The 18,754-nt window shown below is 39.2% G+C and overlaps 7 protein-coding genes and 1 pseudogene across 10 annotated transcripts; 5 read left to right on the top strand and 3 right to left on the bottom strand.

Moving 5' to 3' along the window:
- Window positions 1-241: 241 nt before the first annotated feature.
- Window positions 242-2,338, bottom strand: LOC148167916 (FGGY carbohydrate kinase domain-containing protein). Its single transcript, XM_088046304.1, has 5 exons — window positions 1,995-2,338; window positions 1,082-1,947; window positions 885-1,035; window positions 766-840; window positions 242-720 (listed from the first exon to the last, which is right to left on the bottom strand). Exons 1-5 carry the CDS (start codon window positions 2,175-2,177, stop codon window positions 361-363), a joined length of 1,635 nt encoding a protein of 544 aa, XP_087902430.1. The 5' UTR covers window positions 2,178-2,338; the 3' UTR covers window positions 242-360.
- A 3,688-nt stretch (window positions 2,339-6,026) lies between these two features.
- On the top strand, window positions 6,027-6,672 carry Pop5 (POP5 ribonuclease P/MRP subunit). The gene is made up of 2 exons (XM_088046664.1): window positions 6,027-6,175; window positions 6,225-6,672. The coding sequence occupies exons 1-2, from the start codon at window positions 6,156-6,158 to the stop codon at window positions 6,655-6,657; spliced, it is 453 nt and encodes a 150-aa protein (XP_087902790.1). The 5' UTR covers window positions 6,027-6,155; the 3' UTR covers window positions 6,658-6,672.
- Window positions 6,673-6,821: 149 nt separating this feature from the next.
- LOC148167914 (uncharacterized) lies at window positions 6,822-7,435 on the top strand. 2 transcript variants are annotated; one of them, XM_088046666.1, is made up of 2 exons: window positions 6,822-7,261; window positions 7,319-7,435. In XM_088046666.1, exons 1-2 carry the CDS (start codon window positions 6,914-6,916, stop codon window positions 7,391-7,393), a joined length of 423 nt encoding a protein of 140 aa, XP_087902792.1. In that variant the 5' UTR covers window positions 6,822-6,913; the 3' UTR covers window positions 7,394-7,435. The 2 variants fall into 2 exon arrangements, with proteins under 2 accessions (XP_087902792.1, XP_087902791.1); XM_088046665.1 differs by having other exon boundaries at window positions 6,822-7,275.
- Window positions 7,428-8,226, bottom strand: LOC148167913 (uncharacterized). The gene has a single exon (XM_088046663.1). The coding sequence runs from the start codon at window positions 8,085-8,087 to the stop codon at window positions 7,488-7,490; it is 600 nt and encodes a 199-aa protein (XP_087902789.1). The 5' UTR covers window positions 8,088-8,226; the 3' UTR covers window positions 7,428-7,487.
- A 91-nt stretch (window positions 8,227-8,317) lies between these two features.
- Window positions 8,318-9,423, top strand: LOC148167912 (uncharacterized). Of its 2 annotated transcripts, XM_088046662.1 has the most exons (4): window positions 8,318-8,447; window positions 8,607-8,737; window positions 8,785-9,182; window positions 9,231-9,423. In XM_088046662.1, the coding sequence occupies exons 2-4, from the start codon at window positions 8,624-8,626 to the stop codon at window positions 9,331-9,333; spliced, it is 615 nt and encodes a 204-aa protein (XP_087902788.1). In that variant the 5' UTR covers window positions 8,318-8,447; window positions 8,607-8,623; the 3' UTR covers window positions 9,334-9,423. The 2 variants fall into 2 exon arrangements, with proteins under 2 accessions (XP_087902788.1, XP_087902787.1); XM_088046661.1 differs by lacking the exon at window positions 8,318-8,447 and having other exon boundaries at window positions 8,472-8,737.
- Window positions 9,424-9,838: 415 nt separating this feature from the next.
- Window positions 9,839-11,498, top strand: Rpn6 (regulatory particle non-ATPase 6). The gene is made up of 2 exons (XM_088046659.1): window positions 9,839-11,024; window positions 11,073-11,498. The coding sequence occupies exons 1-2, from the start codon at window positions 9,893-9,895 to the stop codon at window positions 11,192-11,194; spliced, it is 1,254 nt and encodes a 417-aa protein (XP_087902785.1). The 5' UTR covers window positions 9,839-9,892; the 3' UTR covers window positions 11,195-11,498.
- LOC148167909 (uncharacterized) lies at window positions 11,319-18,667 on the bottom strand. Its single transcript, XM_088046658.1, has 8 exons — window positions 18,554-18,667; window positions 18,205-18,508; window positions 17,796-18,159; window positions 17,462-17,750; window positions 17,180-17,414; window positions 16,752-17,125; window positions 16,540-16,705; window positions 11,319-11,540 (listed from the first exon to the last, which is right to left on the bottom strand). The coding sequence occupies exons 1-8, from the start codon at window positions 18,577-18,579 to the stop codon at window positions 11,481-11,483; spliced, it is 1,818 nt and encodes a 605-aa protein (XP_087902784.1). The 5' UTR covers window positions 18,580-18,667; the 3' UTR covers window positions 11,319-11,480.
- Window positions 12,516-16,523, top strand: LOC148167910 (2-oxoglutarate dehydrogenase complex component E1 pseudogene; annotated as a pseudogene). Its single transcript, XR_015770702.1, has 3 exons — window positions 12,516-13,596; window positions 13,643-14,746; window positions 15,758-16,523. The product of XR_015770702.1 is annotated as a 2-oxoglutarate dehydrogenase complex component E1 pseudogene (transcript).
- Window positions 18,668-18,754: the final 87 nt, after the last annotated feature.

Here is an 18,754-nt window from a genome sequence, read left to right as displayed (position 1 = left end):
CTGAGTTCTTTTACTTAAAAGAACAGGAAAACAGTTTGTTTTGGATGGAAAAACTAAGGAAAACACCTTAATTTTAAATTTGGAACACGCGCATGAACCAACGCCACTAGATTCGTCGGGTATTATGGGTCGCTGTCGGTAACATCAAAATCTGTAATCTATAAATTAAAATATTTCAATTTTTGTTGAGATACTTTGCAAAAACAAAACAAAAACTGTTACCTATTAAAAAGGGCCTAAAGACTGGAGCAAAATTTATTTTTATTTAAATTTAATAACAAAATAAGGAACTTTTAGTTACTTCATTAAAGTTGGTACCCACTGATGCAAGGCGCGAAACTAAACCTTTTCAAATTTTGTTTAACAACCCAGAATTTTTCGATATTCCATCTGATGCTCATACATCTTCAAAAACACTTTATACTTCTTGTTGTGGTATTCAACAACCTTGGCGTCGGGGCTCACGACTTTTCCTTCACCTCCCATCGTTTTTATGGCTGTGGTCATGTCAGGGAAGTAGCCAGCAGCACAAGCGCCCAAAATCGCCGATCCTAAAAGAACAGACTCGACTTCCTCTGGGCAAATCACAGGTAAATTGACGACATCTGCTTGAGTTTGAGTAAACAAGATATTTTTACTTAATCCGCCACAAATTAAGATCGATTCAATTGAAGAGTATCCTGACATGACGAGAGACTCCAAAATGTGACGAGTACCGTACTGGAAACAAAGTTCAGTACATAAAAACGAGTGAAAGATTCATACCGCGAGAGCTTGAACCGTGGCCAAGTAGAGAAGAGCCAAGCTCTCTTCATCTTCAGCGAGAGTCAGACCACTGATCTACAAACAATTGATACAAAACATCTAAAAAAGTGTCTACTTACAGCGCCTTTTAGTGTTGGATCTGCTAGTGGTGAACGGTTTCCGTGAAAATCCGGCCAAACGTGGAGATCTTTAGTTAGGAAGGCTATGTTATCAACATTAGCTTTCTTTGCTAAGTCGCTTAATAGCGTGCTTAGATAAGTTTGGATGTGCCTTCAAATTAGTTTAGTTTGAGGAACCACACTTATTGTAATCTTACATGTTTCCGATTTTTCTTCGGATTGAAGCTGATGAAGGATGGGAATCTATCACGTGGTCTATTAATTTGCCCGTGGCGCTTTGTCCGCCTTCATTGAGCCACATCCCCGGGACCATGGCGCTAAAATAAGGCCCCCATACTCCAGGAGTGAACACTGGTTCTTGAGACACAGCCATGTGACAAGTAGAGGTGCCACAAATCAGACCAAGTCTGGTTCCAAAGTTTGGGCTTATATTGGGAACGCGACATCCTACAAGTCCCAGCCCTCCTGCATGGGCGTCAATGATAGAAGTACCCACAGGAGTACCAACTCGAAGTCCTAGTTCTTTGGCAGCTCTCTCGCTCAGACCATTACCGATAGGAGTCCCCGGAGGTAGAACTTTACTGCCGATTTTGCGCCATTTGTCCTGTTGCAAGTCTCCCAATCCGATATCATCGAAGTATTTGGAGTTCCAGCCTTCTTTACCGTCGATGGTAATCTCGTAAGTCCACTTACAGACCAAGGAGCAGAGAGATCTAGATTCGCAGTTTGTGGCCTTCCAGGTCAAAAAATCAGGCAAGTCGAAGAAGAGACCGAAATTTTCCCATTTCGATTTGAGGTGGTTTTTCAACCAGAGCAGCTTCGGAGTTTCCATTTCCAACGAGATTTTCCCTCCAACGTACTGAAGGACGGAATGGTTGAAACTGTTGATTAAGGCAGCTTCCTTGGAAGCGCGATGGTCCAACCACAGAATAACATTCTGTTGGTTATTCCCAGACGGACTAACACTCGATGGATTTCCAGATTGATCCAACGCAACCAAAGAACAAGTTGCGTCAAATCCGACGCCTTTAACATCTTCAGGTTTCACCCCTTGGGTTACATTCTACAAAAACAACAAATAATACAAGTTAACAATACCGTAATGTTTACCTTAATACAAGTCACGCATGCATTCCAAATGTCTTCCGAGGACTGCTCATAGAAATCTTGTTGAGGATTCCAAGTTTGTATTGTTTGTACGGCACTCTTAACAATTCTTCCATTGTCGGTCACAAGTGCAGCTCTTGCACTGCCGGTACCAACATCTACACCTATGAAATACGCAACAGGCATGACAGAATCGACTATAAATGAGCTTTCAAGGTTCTTTTTATTACATTGAAAACACAATCAGCGAGTGGGGACAAAGTTGAACTCGAAACGAAGAGCGAGAGGTCGGTGATAGCTTCGCATCGTTAAAACAGATAAAGATGACTACGTCAATGGAGCAGAATAATAAAATGGTGGTTTTATTGGGTTTACTTTGTTATCATAACGATAAAAGGGATTAATTTAAGCCAGAAAGTAGCCGGCAGATAAGGGCTTATAATGGTAATTAATTCATTAAAGCCATGAACTCATATTATTAAAGTAGGTGATGTCTATTCAATTTGATTATTTGTAAATAAGGAAGGCCGATTCGAAAGCGAATAGATGTTTATCTATTTGGGGCATTTGAGGTTTTGACTGGCCAATTTGAAACGTAGTACAAATAATTTTGGTAAACTGAGAAAATGTTCTTTGGAAATGCAAGAAAAATGTTGAAATCCGAGCCCTCTGAGACGTGTGAAACACAAAATTTTGTGCGAAAACAATAATAATAACTCATAGGAGCATTCAATATCTATTTTGAATTTTGGAATGAATTTCAAACGTCATTCACACATTTAGGGAAATTTTATCAGTATGGAAATAGGTTGGTAGCGCCGCATTCGAATTAATTTAAATACAAATATGTTTCCGGAAATTTTTTATGTAATTTCTTTATCTATTATTTTCGAAGGTCATTAGCATCACAATTATTAAAATAAAACCACCAACTATTCTAAATATCACGTTTGATTGCCTAGACTTTCAAATAGTTATTTTTGTTACAAGTACCTTTTGCAGATGAGTGCGCAAAAACTTTTTAGGTGCGTGTTACAAACAACATTTTTTAATAAAAACTAGCAAAAACAAATTCAGATCTCTTACTATGTACGATTTATTCTTTCTGGAAAAAACGCGCCACCTTAATAATAATCAGACTATTTAAAATAAACACAAAAAGATAGTCAGCAATTCCATATGTCACGGGTGTGACAAAATGACAACATTTTTTTAATTTATTTACGACTAAGGGCTTTTTCAAGCAGAAGTACACTGTTATCAGGTAGATTAAAGTGCTGCAAATTATCTAAATAAAATTTGTTAAGTTAGGATGCAGATCATAGAGCAGCAAATTAATTTGTGGTGTCACGGGTGTGACGCGTACAAATTAAATTTATTGTTTTTAATAACATTTTTCTATATTTCTGCGCATCACAAAAGTCAGATTCCTTCTCCTTTAGTACACAAATATATGAACTATAGGCACACATTTTAAGCCTCTTTGCAATTAGAATTACCAATTCAATTGTGCACTGTATATTTTAGAAAACTGTAACGGGTGTGACATACATTTGTAACGGGCGTGACAAAGCAAAACTTGTTAAATAAACGTTGCTAAAAAATGAAAATAATGTAGCAGAAAGACTAATTTTATTAATGCTTGTAACATTTTGAACAAAGTAAGTTATATTTTACACAGGCGAAGGCGCCCACAGCCCCCAGTTTCGGTTTCACAAATTGGTCGAGTGTACTTATATCCGTTAAACATACCGACATCCACCCTAAACTAACTTATTTATTTGGACAAAATATGAGATATTGTTGGATATTTGGTATTGATTGCTTGAATATTTTTACTTAGTTGATTTAGATATTTTGACTTTGAATTCACCAGTATACAAAATATTTATATTATTAATTGATCTTTTGCTTTCAAGAAGAAATCCTTAGCAGAATTGTTGATTATCTTTCTGCGAACGATACGTTTATTTGTGCCTCCTATACCATCCAGAGTTTCTTTAACATGTGAGCATTTTAATAAGAGTTGTTAAAACCAACAGTGTGTACATGTTTAAGCCTTAAATCATCAAATTTGGAAAGTCCGATCTAACAATTGTCACACCCGTGACATTTATTTTCAGTATTTCTCTAATATATCTTTTAACTTTAATTAGTGCAAAAACTGCATTATCAATTTGTTACTTTGTATACCAATTATCAATTTTTAACTCCACAGATTTCAACCAGTTTTGCCAACTTTTGTTAAAATATTGTCACGGGTGTGACAATTTTCTTAACAAAGTTTTAATTCAAAAACCAATTATGAAATTACTTTTTTATATATTCAGTTTCTGATGTGTTAAGTAAATAGTTCAAACTGATTTGTCCACTAATTTTAAATTCTTGGAATTTATATTTTGAATGAAAAAAGTGAAGTTAAGCGAAAAATTTAATTAAACTAGATGAACGAAAGTATAGTTAAAAGAAGGTGGTTATTTAAAGTATCAAGAAGCAAACAATTAATTCAACCATTCATGGTTTTGGTTAATTTAAGGTTTATATATTCGATTTTTAACAAAATTATGTTTCTGCAAGATGTTTTAGTTTTTAATGTGTCAGGTTCAGTTCATGTGGAACTGCTGTAGTTGTCTTGCATAAAATATAGCAACCTAAAAAATACCAAAAACACGAAGAAAATCATGACTTACTTGTAAAACTTAATAATTTATACATATTCATGTAACTTAGATTGAATAAGGTTGATTAATTGTTGTATTGAACCACCATGTTGGTATTTTAGTCTGAAAAAGACTAATTTTACGAACTCAAATAAGTTCGTAAATAATAAGCTAAAAGCTAAAAAAATGATTTTCTTGTCTCAAATGAGTAGGGGAGAGGGGGGCATAGTGGGGTACCGGGGCATAGCGGGGTAACACTCCTGCTGCTCAAATCAAACGCTGTGAAAAAAGTCGAATAGCGTGTTTTGATTGGTTGTTAGTTGACAGTTAACCACGTGTGTTTTATAAAACAAAATGTTAAAACCTATATGTTTTATAAAACAAAATGTGAAATTCAGTGTTTTCGTTAAAAAATTCGCGAAGTTAGGGAGCAAGTTTTTTTCAAATTTAGTCATACAAATGTTGTGGCTAATTATGATGAACCTGCTCATTTATGTGCAATTGGCATTGATGCCTAAGTAATTTTAAAATGTTACTTTTTCTAAGTAGGTACACAGTAATTCAAAAATTTGATTTCCCCATAGGGTACCCCACTTTACCCCTATGTGCAGGGCAAAGCGGGGCAAATCCCATTTTTTAAAATAATGCTCACAAGTCGTAAGTTTTTTATGGTAATCAAAAAAAGTTCAACAAAAATCATCCGCAATACATTAGTCTATGATATTTAGTAAAAAAAAATTGTTAATTTCTATTATTTTAACATGCGTGGCTAATTGAATGTTAAGTACCCCACTATGCCCCCCTCTCCCCTATACATATCACAAATGTCAGGAAAATTGACAAAAGCGCAAAAACCTTTTAAAATACAATAGTAAATAAATAAATGAACTAGACTAAAACTAGGTATGTATATGAATCTTCTTTCGGTCGGTATCTTGCATTTTTTTGGAGCAAATTAAATTATGTATGGGTACATATTTAACACAGAATTTCACGCAGATTGAAAATCCACACACAACAACAAATAACCGATTTATTGCCGATTAAATTTTGGGATAATTAATTTTTATTTTCGAAATTTTCAAAGTTAAACTTTTCTGAAACTACTAGGTATACCGACATAAAAAGATGCGCTATTCGCCATCGTTTTTCTCGCATTTTTTTTGCTTATAATCCGCTCTTTTAGATATACAAAATTCGATGATCGATTTGTAAAACAATGCGACTTAATTAAACGATGAAAACATTGAATTTTACATTTTTTGAGCACCTCTCCTAAGCTACTTTTCCTAGTGCAATGAAATTTCTCTAGTTGATAGATCTCGAGCTGCTTTTTCGATTAATGTATAACTTAAATATATTAAACATCGTTTTCGCCGCGAAAAAGTTCCCTAAAAATCTTATTGGTGTTCATTTATTCCAGAATTTCCACCAATGGCCGCAGCGCTCGCTTTCAATATTTGTTGAGGTTATGTAACTGTCAGTTTGACACATTTTCCTTACGATGGTTCGACACAAAAACAGGTTTGTTTTACCTCCTCGTGGCCTCCTTGTTGTCACTTCGAATTTACAGATACATGGTGATAGAAATCAACGAAGAATCAAAAAAACACACGGACCCTCTGCAGCTCAAATCCAATGCTCTTTTTCATTCAGTTGTAAACATGATCCAGAAAGTCCATGGCGATTTTGGGGTGGCGGCCACGACGGCGGCATTATCAGCAAGATACTGTAATGAGAAAACAAGAGTTGCCATCATAAGGTGTAGACACGGCCCCCATAAACTTGTAGCGAGTAGTTTACCCTTACTTAGGACTATTGATAAAAAGAGAGTTGTGGTAAATACCTTGTACATGGGAGCGACTATTAAGCAATGTTATAAGTTTATACAGCGGTATCAACAGAGGAAATTCGATGAGTATTGCGTGGGGCTCAAGAGCGAAGAAGAAAAAGAGGAGTTACGACAAACAATAATGAATTTAGATGTGGTCTTGAAAATGCAGTAAAAGTATGATTGGTTGCCTACGTGTTTAACATCACCTTGACCCTCGGAAATCGCGTTTTTATCAATCCTGTTTGTGTACCAACTATCAAGATTTCCCGTTACTCGAACTCCAAGACGGTCACCAATTTCCCGCATACCAAAATAGCCTCAAGCTTCTGCAAATCCATCATGTCTCCCCTCTTCACTATTTGCATTCTGTGGGGCTCCTCCATACATGTCGAACTTGTCTTCATTTCAACTCGACCACTCCAAGAACAATGTTTCCAATCTTGTTCCTTGTCACGTCTTTGTTATGTGTACAAAGTGCTCCCATCCAAAGTAATGAGACTTCAACGCAAACATACGACGTATCTTTGTTTGATGAAGTCCACGACCAGCGGCAAAATGGGACCGAGAACTGGAGGGTGAATCTGGACAAGATCGTTTTGGTGTGGAGCCCACCTGGAGGGTTACTAACAGCAGCGTTGTTGGCAGAGCCGGGACTATTCGGAGAAGAGTTTCCAGATCCAGAGGGGTTCTACAAGCCTGAGAAACCTGAAGAAACCGTGGTGATCAAACCGGAGGCTACGAAACCACCAGAGACTAGTAACACCACTGTTACAAGTGTTGGGAGTAAAAGGTAGTTGCAGTTCTGTGTTGACTAATCTAAGTTGGTTTTTCAGGAGGTTGAAAGTTCCGGGATTCCTGCGGCCCTTCTTGAGGAGAAGTCCCATGCAGTCTTGAGCCAAAATGTTTAATTTATGTTGTGATTATGTTTCAAAAATAATAAAATTTGTTTCTTTAAAGTTGTATTTTAATCAAAACGAATATAAAATAAAATAAATTAACAAATCAATCTTTGATGGTTCTGCAAACGCCCTCGGCGTCTCTGGCGAGTCCAGGCCCACATTGCTCGTTTTCTGCCCCCAGCAGTTTCAAAACTGATTTGGAAACGTTCTTCTTCCTAGCTTCCTTCTTCTTTTCCTCTTCAGGAACTGTTACAATAAACGCTCTTGCGACTCTCGCGTGGAGTGCGTCCTTGACCAACTCCACCGTTGGTGACTTGGCAACTACAATTTCTTCGGCGTTGATCACCGCCGGGGCTGGTACCTCTGGATGCAACTTCGCCAAATGGCTCTTACTTCTGCTGATATCGACATGGTACGGCGCCGTTTTCGACTCTATAAAATGCATGGTTTCTTCGCCTGGAACCACCTTCTTTTGGAGCTTCTTCAGATGGCCCCTCTTAGGTACCGCCTTGGCCAACAAATCGAGAAGAGTCCCAGTACTTGGGGTGCTTGGTGAAGATTGAGTCGGAATGACCATGACGACGATGTTCTTAAAGTCTGCATTGACATTCCACTCACCATCTTGGCGTTGGTCGTAAAGTACTCTGAGCGGTGTTGATAGTACCGTGGTAACCCCAACAAACAAGAGCGTTAGTACTAGCATGTTTACGGGATGACTATTGAAGATTAACTGAGATGTGTGTTTTTGGTCAAGAAATTTTACCGTTGATCACTTCACAGTTAACAGAGGTGTCTGACCTCTGGAAATGGTGCACTTGCAGTTGCGAAGATGATTCTGAGACGCAACTAACTGTTAATTGCATAACAAAATAAAGTGTTATCTGCGGACCGAAATAGGCGCTTATCGTGGACGCGGAAGGTTACCAAGAAAAAATAGATTTAGGGTCATTACGGGACAGTCAACCTGTAATTATTTGCCAAAAAAGTAACGGCTCGCTTCCTGCTGTAAAATTTTGAAAAAAAAAATCTGAACTTTTCTCGCTGTAGTTCCCTGAACCTAACGGTAAATATTACCAATCAAACAGCTCCCACTTGGGTCCGATCTTGACCTTCCTTAGCCTTGCATCCACTAAAGAATTCCTCGACCATCACTGTTGATTTCAGTCGCCACAAGACACTCCTGCAGAAATGAAGCTCATCTTACTGACCACTTTCTTTGCAGTCATATTTGCTGCCCCAATGCAAGAGCCTGTACGCACGGTCTACGATCAGAAACAAACTGGAGACTACAACATCCAAGTCCATTTAAAAGACCTCCAAATCATCGCACTTTTAGGCGATGATGCCTTAGGGGTGAGTCAAAAAATCGTCTAAAAACTCAATTATAAATCTTTAATTAGGATTATGACTATAATTATGACTACTCGGACTTTACGATAAAGCCCCCGGCAGGGAACGTAACCTTAAAACCACCTCCAGAAGACATTAATATTACTAGTCCATCGTCCAAACCGGACAGCACAATTTCAACTACCGAAAAATTAGAAACTACATCCGCTGGTACGACGAAAACGACGGAAAAAGTAGAATCTGTGCCATTTAGTACCAGTTCGCCGGACAGAATCAAGGTGCAAATAATCGAAGAACCGAACCTTGCGATAGTTCCTTCAGATGACTTGGGAGTCGGTAGTCCTCCAACTCTTGGGGAAGTTCTTCATTACAGACGATGCGCTAATGGGTATGCAAGAGACAAGAGAGGAAGATGCAGGAGAGTCAGACGGCCCGCACATCAGCATCAGTGAGTTGTTCATAGAAATGGTCGCAGAATTTTAATTTTGTCATGTAGATTTGACATTGGTCGATTGGCTAGTAATTTAGCTGCGAGGATTCGGGGATCCACCGATGAGGCGACGCTGGGAGAAGGAAGGTCGATTAAAAATTCACAGTAATTGGCAAAAAGTACAAAATTATAGGAGCTCAATGAATATTTATTTGTAATGTATTTTTAAACGCTTAAAATAAATTTATGAAACAAAAAATGATCCGTTTTTTTCAATGAGGTCGATCGGCAGAGGCGAAACAAAATCTTTGCTTTTAGAAATTCGCTCGCCTTAATTACATGCGATATAATTTATTCCTCTGTAGATCTTAAGGCGCTCCTAAAATAGACCAAACATTCCGAAATAAACACAAGTTTTGTGCATAAATTTAACTGTTCTGGAATTTCACTGTTTAGTGTGTTGCCTATTTAAGTCAGTGGTGTCAATGTTATGCAACCAACTATACGCTAATTAAAATTCCTTGACAACAATAAATAAACCGTCAAATTTATATGTCAGTTAGTTTTCCCTCTAAATTGAACTTCTTTTGTGTTTAATTAGCAATTCTTTGCTTCGTTCTCTGTAAAACCGTTGAATTTTGACAGCATTTTCGCCGTAACCTTAGCCACTTCCCTCCACTTCCGCAGACATGTCTCCCCGAATGACAGTGCTTTTCTAGACAACTAATATGGCGGGTGCAATGTTGTTTGAACGAGCGCAATCTGTTTCCAACTCCAATCACGACAAATTATTGAAATTAAAACGTGAAAGTGAAGATCCAGACAATGACGAAGAAAATATTAAAAGTAAAGAGCAAGATATCCTCAACTTGGGGGAGCAGTACAAGAAGGAGGGTAAGGCCAAAGAACTCGCCGATTTGATCAAAGCCACCAGGCCGTTCCTGAGTATGATCAGCAAAGCAAAGGCGGCAAAACTGGTTCGCAGCCTCGTGGACTTCTTCTTGGACTTGGAAGCGGGTATCGGCATCGAAGTACAGCTTTGCAAGGAGTGCATAGAATGGGCGAAGGAAGAAAGAAGAACTTTTCTGCGACAATCGTTGGAGGCCCGTCTCATCGCGTTGTATTTCGACACAGGCATGTTCGCAGAGGCCCTCCAGCTGGGTTCGACTCTTCTCAAAGAGCTGAAGAAGCTCGACGACAAGAATCTGCTGGTGGAGGTGCAACTTCTTGAGAGTAAGACATATCACGCCTTGAGTAACCTCCCTAAGGCAAGAGCCGCCTTGACCTCCGCACGTACCACGGCTAATGCCATCTACTGCCCCCCGAAAATGCAAGCTGCCCTCGACCTCCAATCCGGTATCCTCCACGCGGCCGATGAGAAGGATTTCAAGACGGCTTACTCTTACTTCTACGAGGCCTTCGAAGGCTTTGATAGCGTCGAGTCCCCAAAAGCTCTCACCGCTTTGAAGTACATGCTCTTGTCGAAAATTATGCTCAATAATCCTGAAGACGTACAACAGATCGTGAGCGGGAAACTCGCGATTAAGTATGCCGGCAGAGATATTGATGCCATGAAGGCGGTTGCACAAGCTTCACACAAAAGGTCGCTGGCTGACTTCCAGCAGGCTGTTAAACAGTTTAAGCACGAGTTGGAGGATGACGTCATTGTCAGGGCACATTTGGGCACTTTGTATGACAACATGTTGGAGCAGAATTTGTGCAGGATCATCGAGCCTTATTCGAGAGTTCAAGTGGACTACGTCGCCAAGACGATAAAGCTACCCATGCCCCAGGTGGAGAAGAAGCTCTCACAGATGATTCTCGACGCCAAGTTTCACGGAATTCTAGACCAAGGAGAAGGTAAACTATCTGACGACAAGTCGCACTTTCTAATTATGACATTTTCAGGGGTCTTGATAGTGTTTGAGGAAACACCTGTAGATAAAACATACGAAATGGCGTTAGAAACTATACAAAGTATGAGTAAAGTAGTAGATACGCTTTATCAAAAAGCTAAAAAATTGTCATAGGTTATTTGTAATTATTAAAAGAAAAACAGAAAAAATAAAGTAAACAGACTGTATTTTTCCTACATTTGAGAATTTTACCTCCATGTTAACAACTCCCCTTCCCTCATTAACATAGGTGTACATATTAACAGGATTTTGGGTTTTTTATTTTGCTTTTTAAACTCGCCATTCTCTCATAATCCTACGTGCGATTGTTGTGTGTCTACTGTTGAATGACAATTTTCATTCAAGTTGTATTTTGATAATTATTATGCTTAAACATTGTAAAAAGATCACAATAAAATATTTATAGAAAGTTCTTCAATACCCTCTTTTTCTTCGTCCTTTTCGGTTTCAATTTCGTCACCTGAAACAAAAACGTGATTCATCGACAAAGAAACGCTGAAAATAAACATGACGGGGGAATTTTCATTCCACGTCAACCAACAATTTCATATTCAACGAGTGTATGTAGAAATTTTCCGTTGACTCTGCGAGTTCCAAATTCATTTTCACACTAAAAAATGAAATTAAGTAGGTCAGATAGCTTCCTGAATTAACGCCCTTCATCGGTCATTTGAAATCGCAACCTTGCGATGAAAATAAAGTCACAAAATCAGCGCTAAATGAAACTTTCCACTGATTGATGACAAAGTGTTATTTTCGTCACTTTTTGTCATTTTTGTTTATTAAATTAGCAGTTTAAAAGCTTCGCTCAATTGTTGTTCATTTTTAATAAAACACGCTGTCTTACTTTCGTTTCGCGCTATTCTGTAATGAAAGCAATGTCATCAGGACAACGTACTGTAAAAATACAAGGCTGTTAGTATACCGGACAACAAAGAAATTGGGCACTTTTAAAAGTTGTGGGTTTCCGAGTGGGCGCTGACTTATGACTGACGTCACGATGTTGTTGTGGTTACGCCAAAATAACGTAGTTTACAAACAATGCGACTATTTAAAAGTACGTGTTTGCTTATCTTAAGTATGTTGATAAAAACAAGTTAATTCGACAAAACTTATTGGAAATGAACCAAAAACTTATTACGACTGTGTTTTTCGAGTCGTGAGCGTCCAAAACTCATTGTCTAAATAAATTGAAGCTAAATTTAACACCCTCCCCCACCAAAAGCGACATACCGCCCTGGAAACCGGGAGTTTCACATTTTTAAAGACGACGAGTGTCGTAAATGCAAACACACCCAAATTTTCCTTTAAAGCTTAAAATAACTGCATTTTATATTTAGGTCGTGCAAACAGCATTTGGCACAAAAAACCAGAGCCCATTTTTAGCGGCACGTTTAAATTTCCATAGAAATCCCGCGTTCTTGTCAAAATTATCATGTCAAAAATCTTCGAGTTTTTTAGACCAAAATTCGCAACATGTTTAAATATAATTCGGCAACACTCTCAAGAATCGTTTCTGACCGGAACGTCAGCACAGTACTTGGAAGATTTGTACAATTCCTGGCTCAAGGACCCCAAAAGTGTGAATGCTTCTTGGGATGGTTACTTTAAATCTTTTGCAAAACCCAACTCTTTGGCTTCTTCAAGTGAACCTGCAAAAAGACCCTCTTCATCACCATCGGTGGCCGCGCCTGAGGTTGTCGGGCAAAGCAACATTGATCTTCATTTAGCGATGCAAACGGTTGTTAGGAGTTTTCAAGCGCGCGGTCATCTTCTTGCACAGTTAGATCCTCTGGGAATTGCGACAACCGAAGCTAGTTGGACTCATATAGGAACACCTCCCAGTGAACTCGTGAAGAAGTTCAAATTTGAGGATTTGGACCAAGTTGTCACACTAACTGACAGTACCTTTATCGGTGGTAAGGACAAGAAGCTTCCGATACGTGAGATCTTGAAACGGTTGGAGGAAGTGTACTGTCGCTCCATCGGGGTAGAGTACATGTACATCGATAATTTGCACGAACGACGATTTATAAGAGAGAAATTAGAAAGTCCCGGCAGTCTCTACTTTACTCATGAGCAAAAAAAAGTGATTTTGAGACGTCTACTTTGGTCTTCGGAGTTTGAGAATTTCTTAGGTAAAAAGTGGGCTTCGGAAAAACGGTTTGGTTTGGAAGGTTGCGACACGTTCATCCCCGGAATGAAAGCAATCATTGATGTATCAACTGCACTGGGGTGCGAGCATTTTTTCCTTGGTAATGCCCACAGAGGACGTCTTAATGTCTTGTCCAATATTTTCCAAAAACCTCTCTATCAGATTTTCAATCAGTTTGCACCCTTAGACCCCGGAGATGATGGGGCTGGGGATGTTAAATATCATTACGGGTGCCACACTGAGCGGACCAACATCACGACACGAAAGAAATACAAACTGACAATGATGTCCAATGCTTCGCATTTGGAAACGGTCAATGCTTGTGTTTTGGGGCGCACGAGGGCAGAGCAGATAATGCAAGGTTAGTTGATCTTCCCACAATTCAGACATTTTAGCACCATTTTTAGGCGATGTCAAAGGCCAGAAGAATATGGCCATTCTCATCCACGGCGACGCTGCCTTTAGCGGCCAAGGCAGCAACTACGAGTGTTTAGGTCTCTCCTATCTCCCAGATTACACAACCCACGGGATCATCTGCTTCATTATCAACAACCAAATCGGCTTCACCACTGATCCCAGATTTTCCCGCTCTTCCCGGTACTGCTCAGACCTTGCGCGTGTTGTGAACGCTCCGATTTTCCATGTGAACGCCGACGACGTCGAAAGCGTCGTCCGCGTGTGTCAAATCGCAGCAGAATACCGCTTCAAGTTCCACAAAGACGTTGTTATCGACTTGGTGGGCTATCGAAGACATGGGCACAACGAGGGCGACGAGCCAATGTTTACACAGCCAGTCATGTATACGAAGATCAAGCAACTGAAACCTGTCATGGTTAAATATACTGAGCAGTTGGTTGGAGAGAACGTGGTGACTTCGGAAGAAGTTAAGAAGATCCAAAATGAAGTGCACCAGTTTATGGAAAAACAATTCGTGAAAGCGACCAAACAAACGACAATTTATATTAAAGATTGGATAGATACGTTGTGGACAGGGTTCTATAATGGGAAAGACCCGTTGAAGACGACGCCGACGGGCGTTGCGGAGGAGATACTTCAGCACATCGGGAATAAGTTCTCTTCACCACCACCGGCGAATTTAGACTTTGTCGTGCATCCAAAATTACTGAAACTTCTTGAAGACAAAAAGAAAATGGTAGAGAATCGAATGGCTGACTGGAGCTTAGGAGAGGCCTTCGCTATTGGATCGTTGGTTAAAGAAGGTATTCCTGTTAGATTATCCGGGGAAGATGTCCAACGAGGAACTTTCTCCCATCGTCATCATGTTATACATCACCAGACGAAGGATAAAGTAACTTATATAGCGCTACAGAACTTGTTCCCAAACCAGGCCCCCTATTTTGTTTGTAACAGTTCTTTATCAGAGTTTGGGGTTTTGGCGTTCGAAACTGGATATGCACAGGCAAACCCGAATTGTTTAGTCATATGGGAAGCGCAGTTTGGGGATTTTTTCAACGGGGCACAGCCGATCTTCGACCAGTACCTCTGTTCCGGTAAGTGGTGGTAAAGTCTGTTTTTCTAAGAGGTACACAGCCATAAACGAACGTAGAACCGAAGTTTGAAACAATGCTGCTCGCGCTTGCCTATCTTCAGTGCGTACCTGCTGGTACAATTAACTTACTACTTAGTAGAAATATAAGTTAATTACTAGTAAAAAAAATGAAGAAAATTTGAGTTTCTTAGGTCTGAAACAATAACAGAAAAAGTGTATTTTGATGTAAAAATTAAAAGAACAATATTTTTTCTCCAAACGTCATGAAAAGTCACTATTTTTTAGTCGTTTTTAGACAGCAATTTTATTATAAGCAATGAAAAGCACTCGTTGACATGGCAACACATTTGCTGCCAAGGCAGAAAAAGTACTTTTTGTGACGGTTACTATTTGAAACTTACATTTTGTACGGCACTTGCACGATCTTAACTTTGAAACTCTTTGAAACCAATATTTTAGTATAGTATTTGTTATTTGGCCGAAAAGTGGCTTTGCTGTTTCGCAATTTTGCATACGCTACGCTTCGCCTCGCTACCAAAATTTAGTTGCTCGACAAAAAGTACTACTTTTCTGCCGTATAACAAAATCTATTTATTGTTTCGATTTGTAAGACTGACCAGTTGGGTAAAAATATTTATTACGGATCATTTCAAAGCAGATAAGACCCAACCACTTGAGGATTATTATGTTTATGGGGGTTTGCGGTAAGATGGCTGTAAACGATTTAAAAAGTCAAAGCCATAACCGCACTAGAGCGTTTGGTGAACTGTAAGTTGTCGAGTAATAAGTTGTAAATAAAAAGTTCAAGGGGTAAAATGTATTGTTGGGTGCATATTCTGTTCATACCATGGTGCATTATATTTGGACGCTTGTTTGTTTGTTCAGCAGTGCAGTTTTAAACTATGAACGCTACTAGCATGGGGTTTTAAGTCTCCCCACGCATATTTTCAGCTCCGTCTTAGGAAAACAGACTCTCAACACAAAAGATACTCATTGTCCCCATTTCCCACAGGCGAATCAAAATGGGGCCGCCAAAACGGCATCGTCGTCCTTCTCCCCCACGGTTTCGAGGGAATGGGCTCTGAACACTCCCACGCTCGTCCCGAACGCTTTCTCCAAATGTGTGAAGACGACCCCGACACCATTCCCGAACTAACCCCCGATTTCGCAATCAAACAACTCTTCAATTGCAACTGGGTAATCGCCAACCCCAGCAATCCAGCAAACATGTTTCACCTTCTCCGTCGTCAAATCTACCTTTCCTTTCGCAAACCTTTGTTGATTCTCACTCCGAAGAGTCTCCTGCGACTACGGGAATGTCGCAGTTCTTTCAACGACATGATCGAAGGCACGGAATTTCTACGAATGATTCCCGAAGAAGGCGAAGCGTGCAAAAACCAAGAAAATGTAAAGAAGTTGATGTTTTGTTCAGGAAAAGTCTATTATGATATTATTCGAGCGCTCAAAAAACACAACGTGGAGAAAGAGATCGCGGTAGCGAGAGTGGAGCAGATATCGCCGTTTCCTTATGATTTAGTAAAGGAAGAATGCGAAAAGTATCCAAAAGCGACAATTTGGTGGGCACAAGAAGAACCGAAAAATTACGGAGCGTATACGTATGTTTTACTCAGAATGAACACGTTGTTGCAAGAGCAACGAAAAGTGAACTACTTGGGCCGACCAGTGGCGGCTTCACCTGCGACCGGAATTAAAAAACAACACTTACAAGAAGTGCAAACGTTAGAACAAGAGTTTGTTGCTATGTAACTTAATTAAATAAAATTGTCTACTTACATTAGAATTCATACTGTCAAACCCATGGAACAACCCAGGAATGGTTCGGTGCGCTTGATGGGCAGGCAAAATGTAGTTCATATCAATCGGTAACCAACTCTGTGTCGCCGTCGTATCCACGTGAATCTCAGAACACTCCTCATGTAAATTGTACGCATTTTCCGTCCTAAAAATCAAAGGATGAAAAGTTTTCCACGAAATTTTCAACATACTCGTCGTCGCATTGTTTCATCACTGATAAAAACGATTCGTTCTTGGGGAGGTGGTGGAGGAGGTAAGTTCCACACTCCAAGTCTAATAAATGGGATAAGATTTTTTGTAAAACCCCCAAGCCGAGGATAGGCTTGTATTCGTAGTGAATGTGAGCATCACTGTTGATTCTTTGCATTGAGCACTTTTCGACTGTAATTATTTCGTTCATTGGCTTGTAAATTCGTGCTCTATAAGCAGTGGAGTACAAACGGAAGAACAGAGAAGTCCAGTCCCGCGCCAGCTCACTTTTGGAGGGAATGTTGGCGCCGTATTGAATTTGCTGCTCAATTTTGGGGCGAATTACGACGGGGTAAAGAACACCCTGCTCCGTTTCCTGTGAAATCAAATCAAAGTAAATTACAAGTAAAACTGACGCCGCAGATATTACCTCACATCCATCCAGTTTACATCTCACAAGAAGATTAATTTCTTTATCTTTGACTTGATTCTTCATGAGTGTATTTTGGACTGTGGATTTCTTAATGTTCCAAATTCTATAATTCGCGTTGTGGTGAATCACTTTAGTTTCTGCAGGTTCAGATGTGGTCATTTCTCCATCCTCATTTTCACCCTCTTCAGATTGTTCTTCACGGGGTTCAATTGGTGTCTCCTCCGTGGGATAACTAAAGTTAACAAAAACTAATGCTGCCACAAAAAGAGTGATACAAACCTGAAAGCTTCATATTCGCAAAAATTCGCCTTTAACAGTCGTTTAAAAGTGTAAATATTAAGATCGTGAACTGTTGGAGTGGCTTTTGGTAGAACTTTATCAATAAAAATTACTTTCTTGTTAAGTTTCTTCCCATCTTGCTCAACTTCTACCTCTCTGACTACCACAGGAATAATCCATTTGTTTCTAGTGTCAGTATAATCAACTAATTGTTTTAAGGCACTTGAGGATATAGCAGCGTCAAAATTGTGGTTTTCCAACAGCTTAGTAATGTTATCATCTTGACTCACTAAAAACAACGGTTTAGATAACTGTAGCTACTGGAGAAACTCACCTGATAATTTAGAATTCAACAAAGGTCCTTCAACTAGTTTCTTCAAAGTATTGAACTTCAAAATGCATTGTTCTTTGAGATTAGTGTGGACAAAGCGCGCCAAAGTTCCTGTTTCCAGAGGTTGAACAACATGTTGAAAGTCAATAGTAGATTCATTTTCATTAAAATTCAAGCAAAGAGAAGCACACTCTTTATAAAACTGCGGATACTCCAAATATCTACTAATTTTCTTCTTCCAGTTGTTCCACGCAAAGTTGAAGATACCCGCTTTAGTCCTTGCTTTAGTGTTCTTGTGCTTGATCCAAACACTTTTAATGTAGTTATTAAAAAGTTTGTTTTCCTCAACAATCATACCATGATGCTCCTACAAAAACGCATCAAAACGCAGTAAAACAGCTACAGATCTTACATTGTATACTTTCAGGCTGTATTTCTCATTCTCAGTCAACAAATCCTGTCTTTTCCCACTTTGAATTAATTTCAAAGCATCCAAACAGTGACGCTTTTGAAGTTTGGTCAAAACAGATCTTTTCTTAATTAAACGGTAGTATTTCAAGCCCGGGATGAACTTCTCGTTGGAGAAGTGCAACTTTACTGATTTTTTCTCTTTGAACTTCAGACCATTTTCAAAACTTTTATACACATGAAGATCAGAGATTGCTTCGTCGCTGAGAAAAGTTATGCCCAACGCTTCGTCTGACATGTCCTTTTCCCTGAAATTAGCCTTAAAACAACGAAAAAATTGAAAATGGTCTTACCAGGTCAATTTCAAAAACTCGTTCATGGTGCGAAAAAACTTAGGTTAGGTCAAGTCAATAGGCCGAAACGTGATAGTAGCTCCAATGGTAAAGATTTTGTTCGTCTTGATTGTTGATTTATTATTACAAGTAATAATAATAAACAAAGACAATTGCGACGGTTGAATATTTGGCGCAAATTAATGCATACATGATGATTTG

Source organism: Gnatocerus cornutus, chromosome 9, assembly GCF_029298725.1.
Source record: "Gnatocerus cornutus isolate USDA-ARS CGAHR chromosome 9, icGnaCorn1.1, whole genome shotgun sequence".
Lineage (NCBI taxonomy): Eukaryota > Metazoa > Arthropoda > Insecta > Coleoptera > Tenebrionidae > Gnatocerus > Gnatocerus cornutus.
The sequence above is the reverse complement of the archived record's forward strand: the minus strand, read 5'-3'. Positions and strand labels throughout refer to the sequence as shown.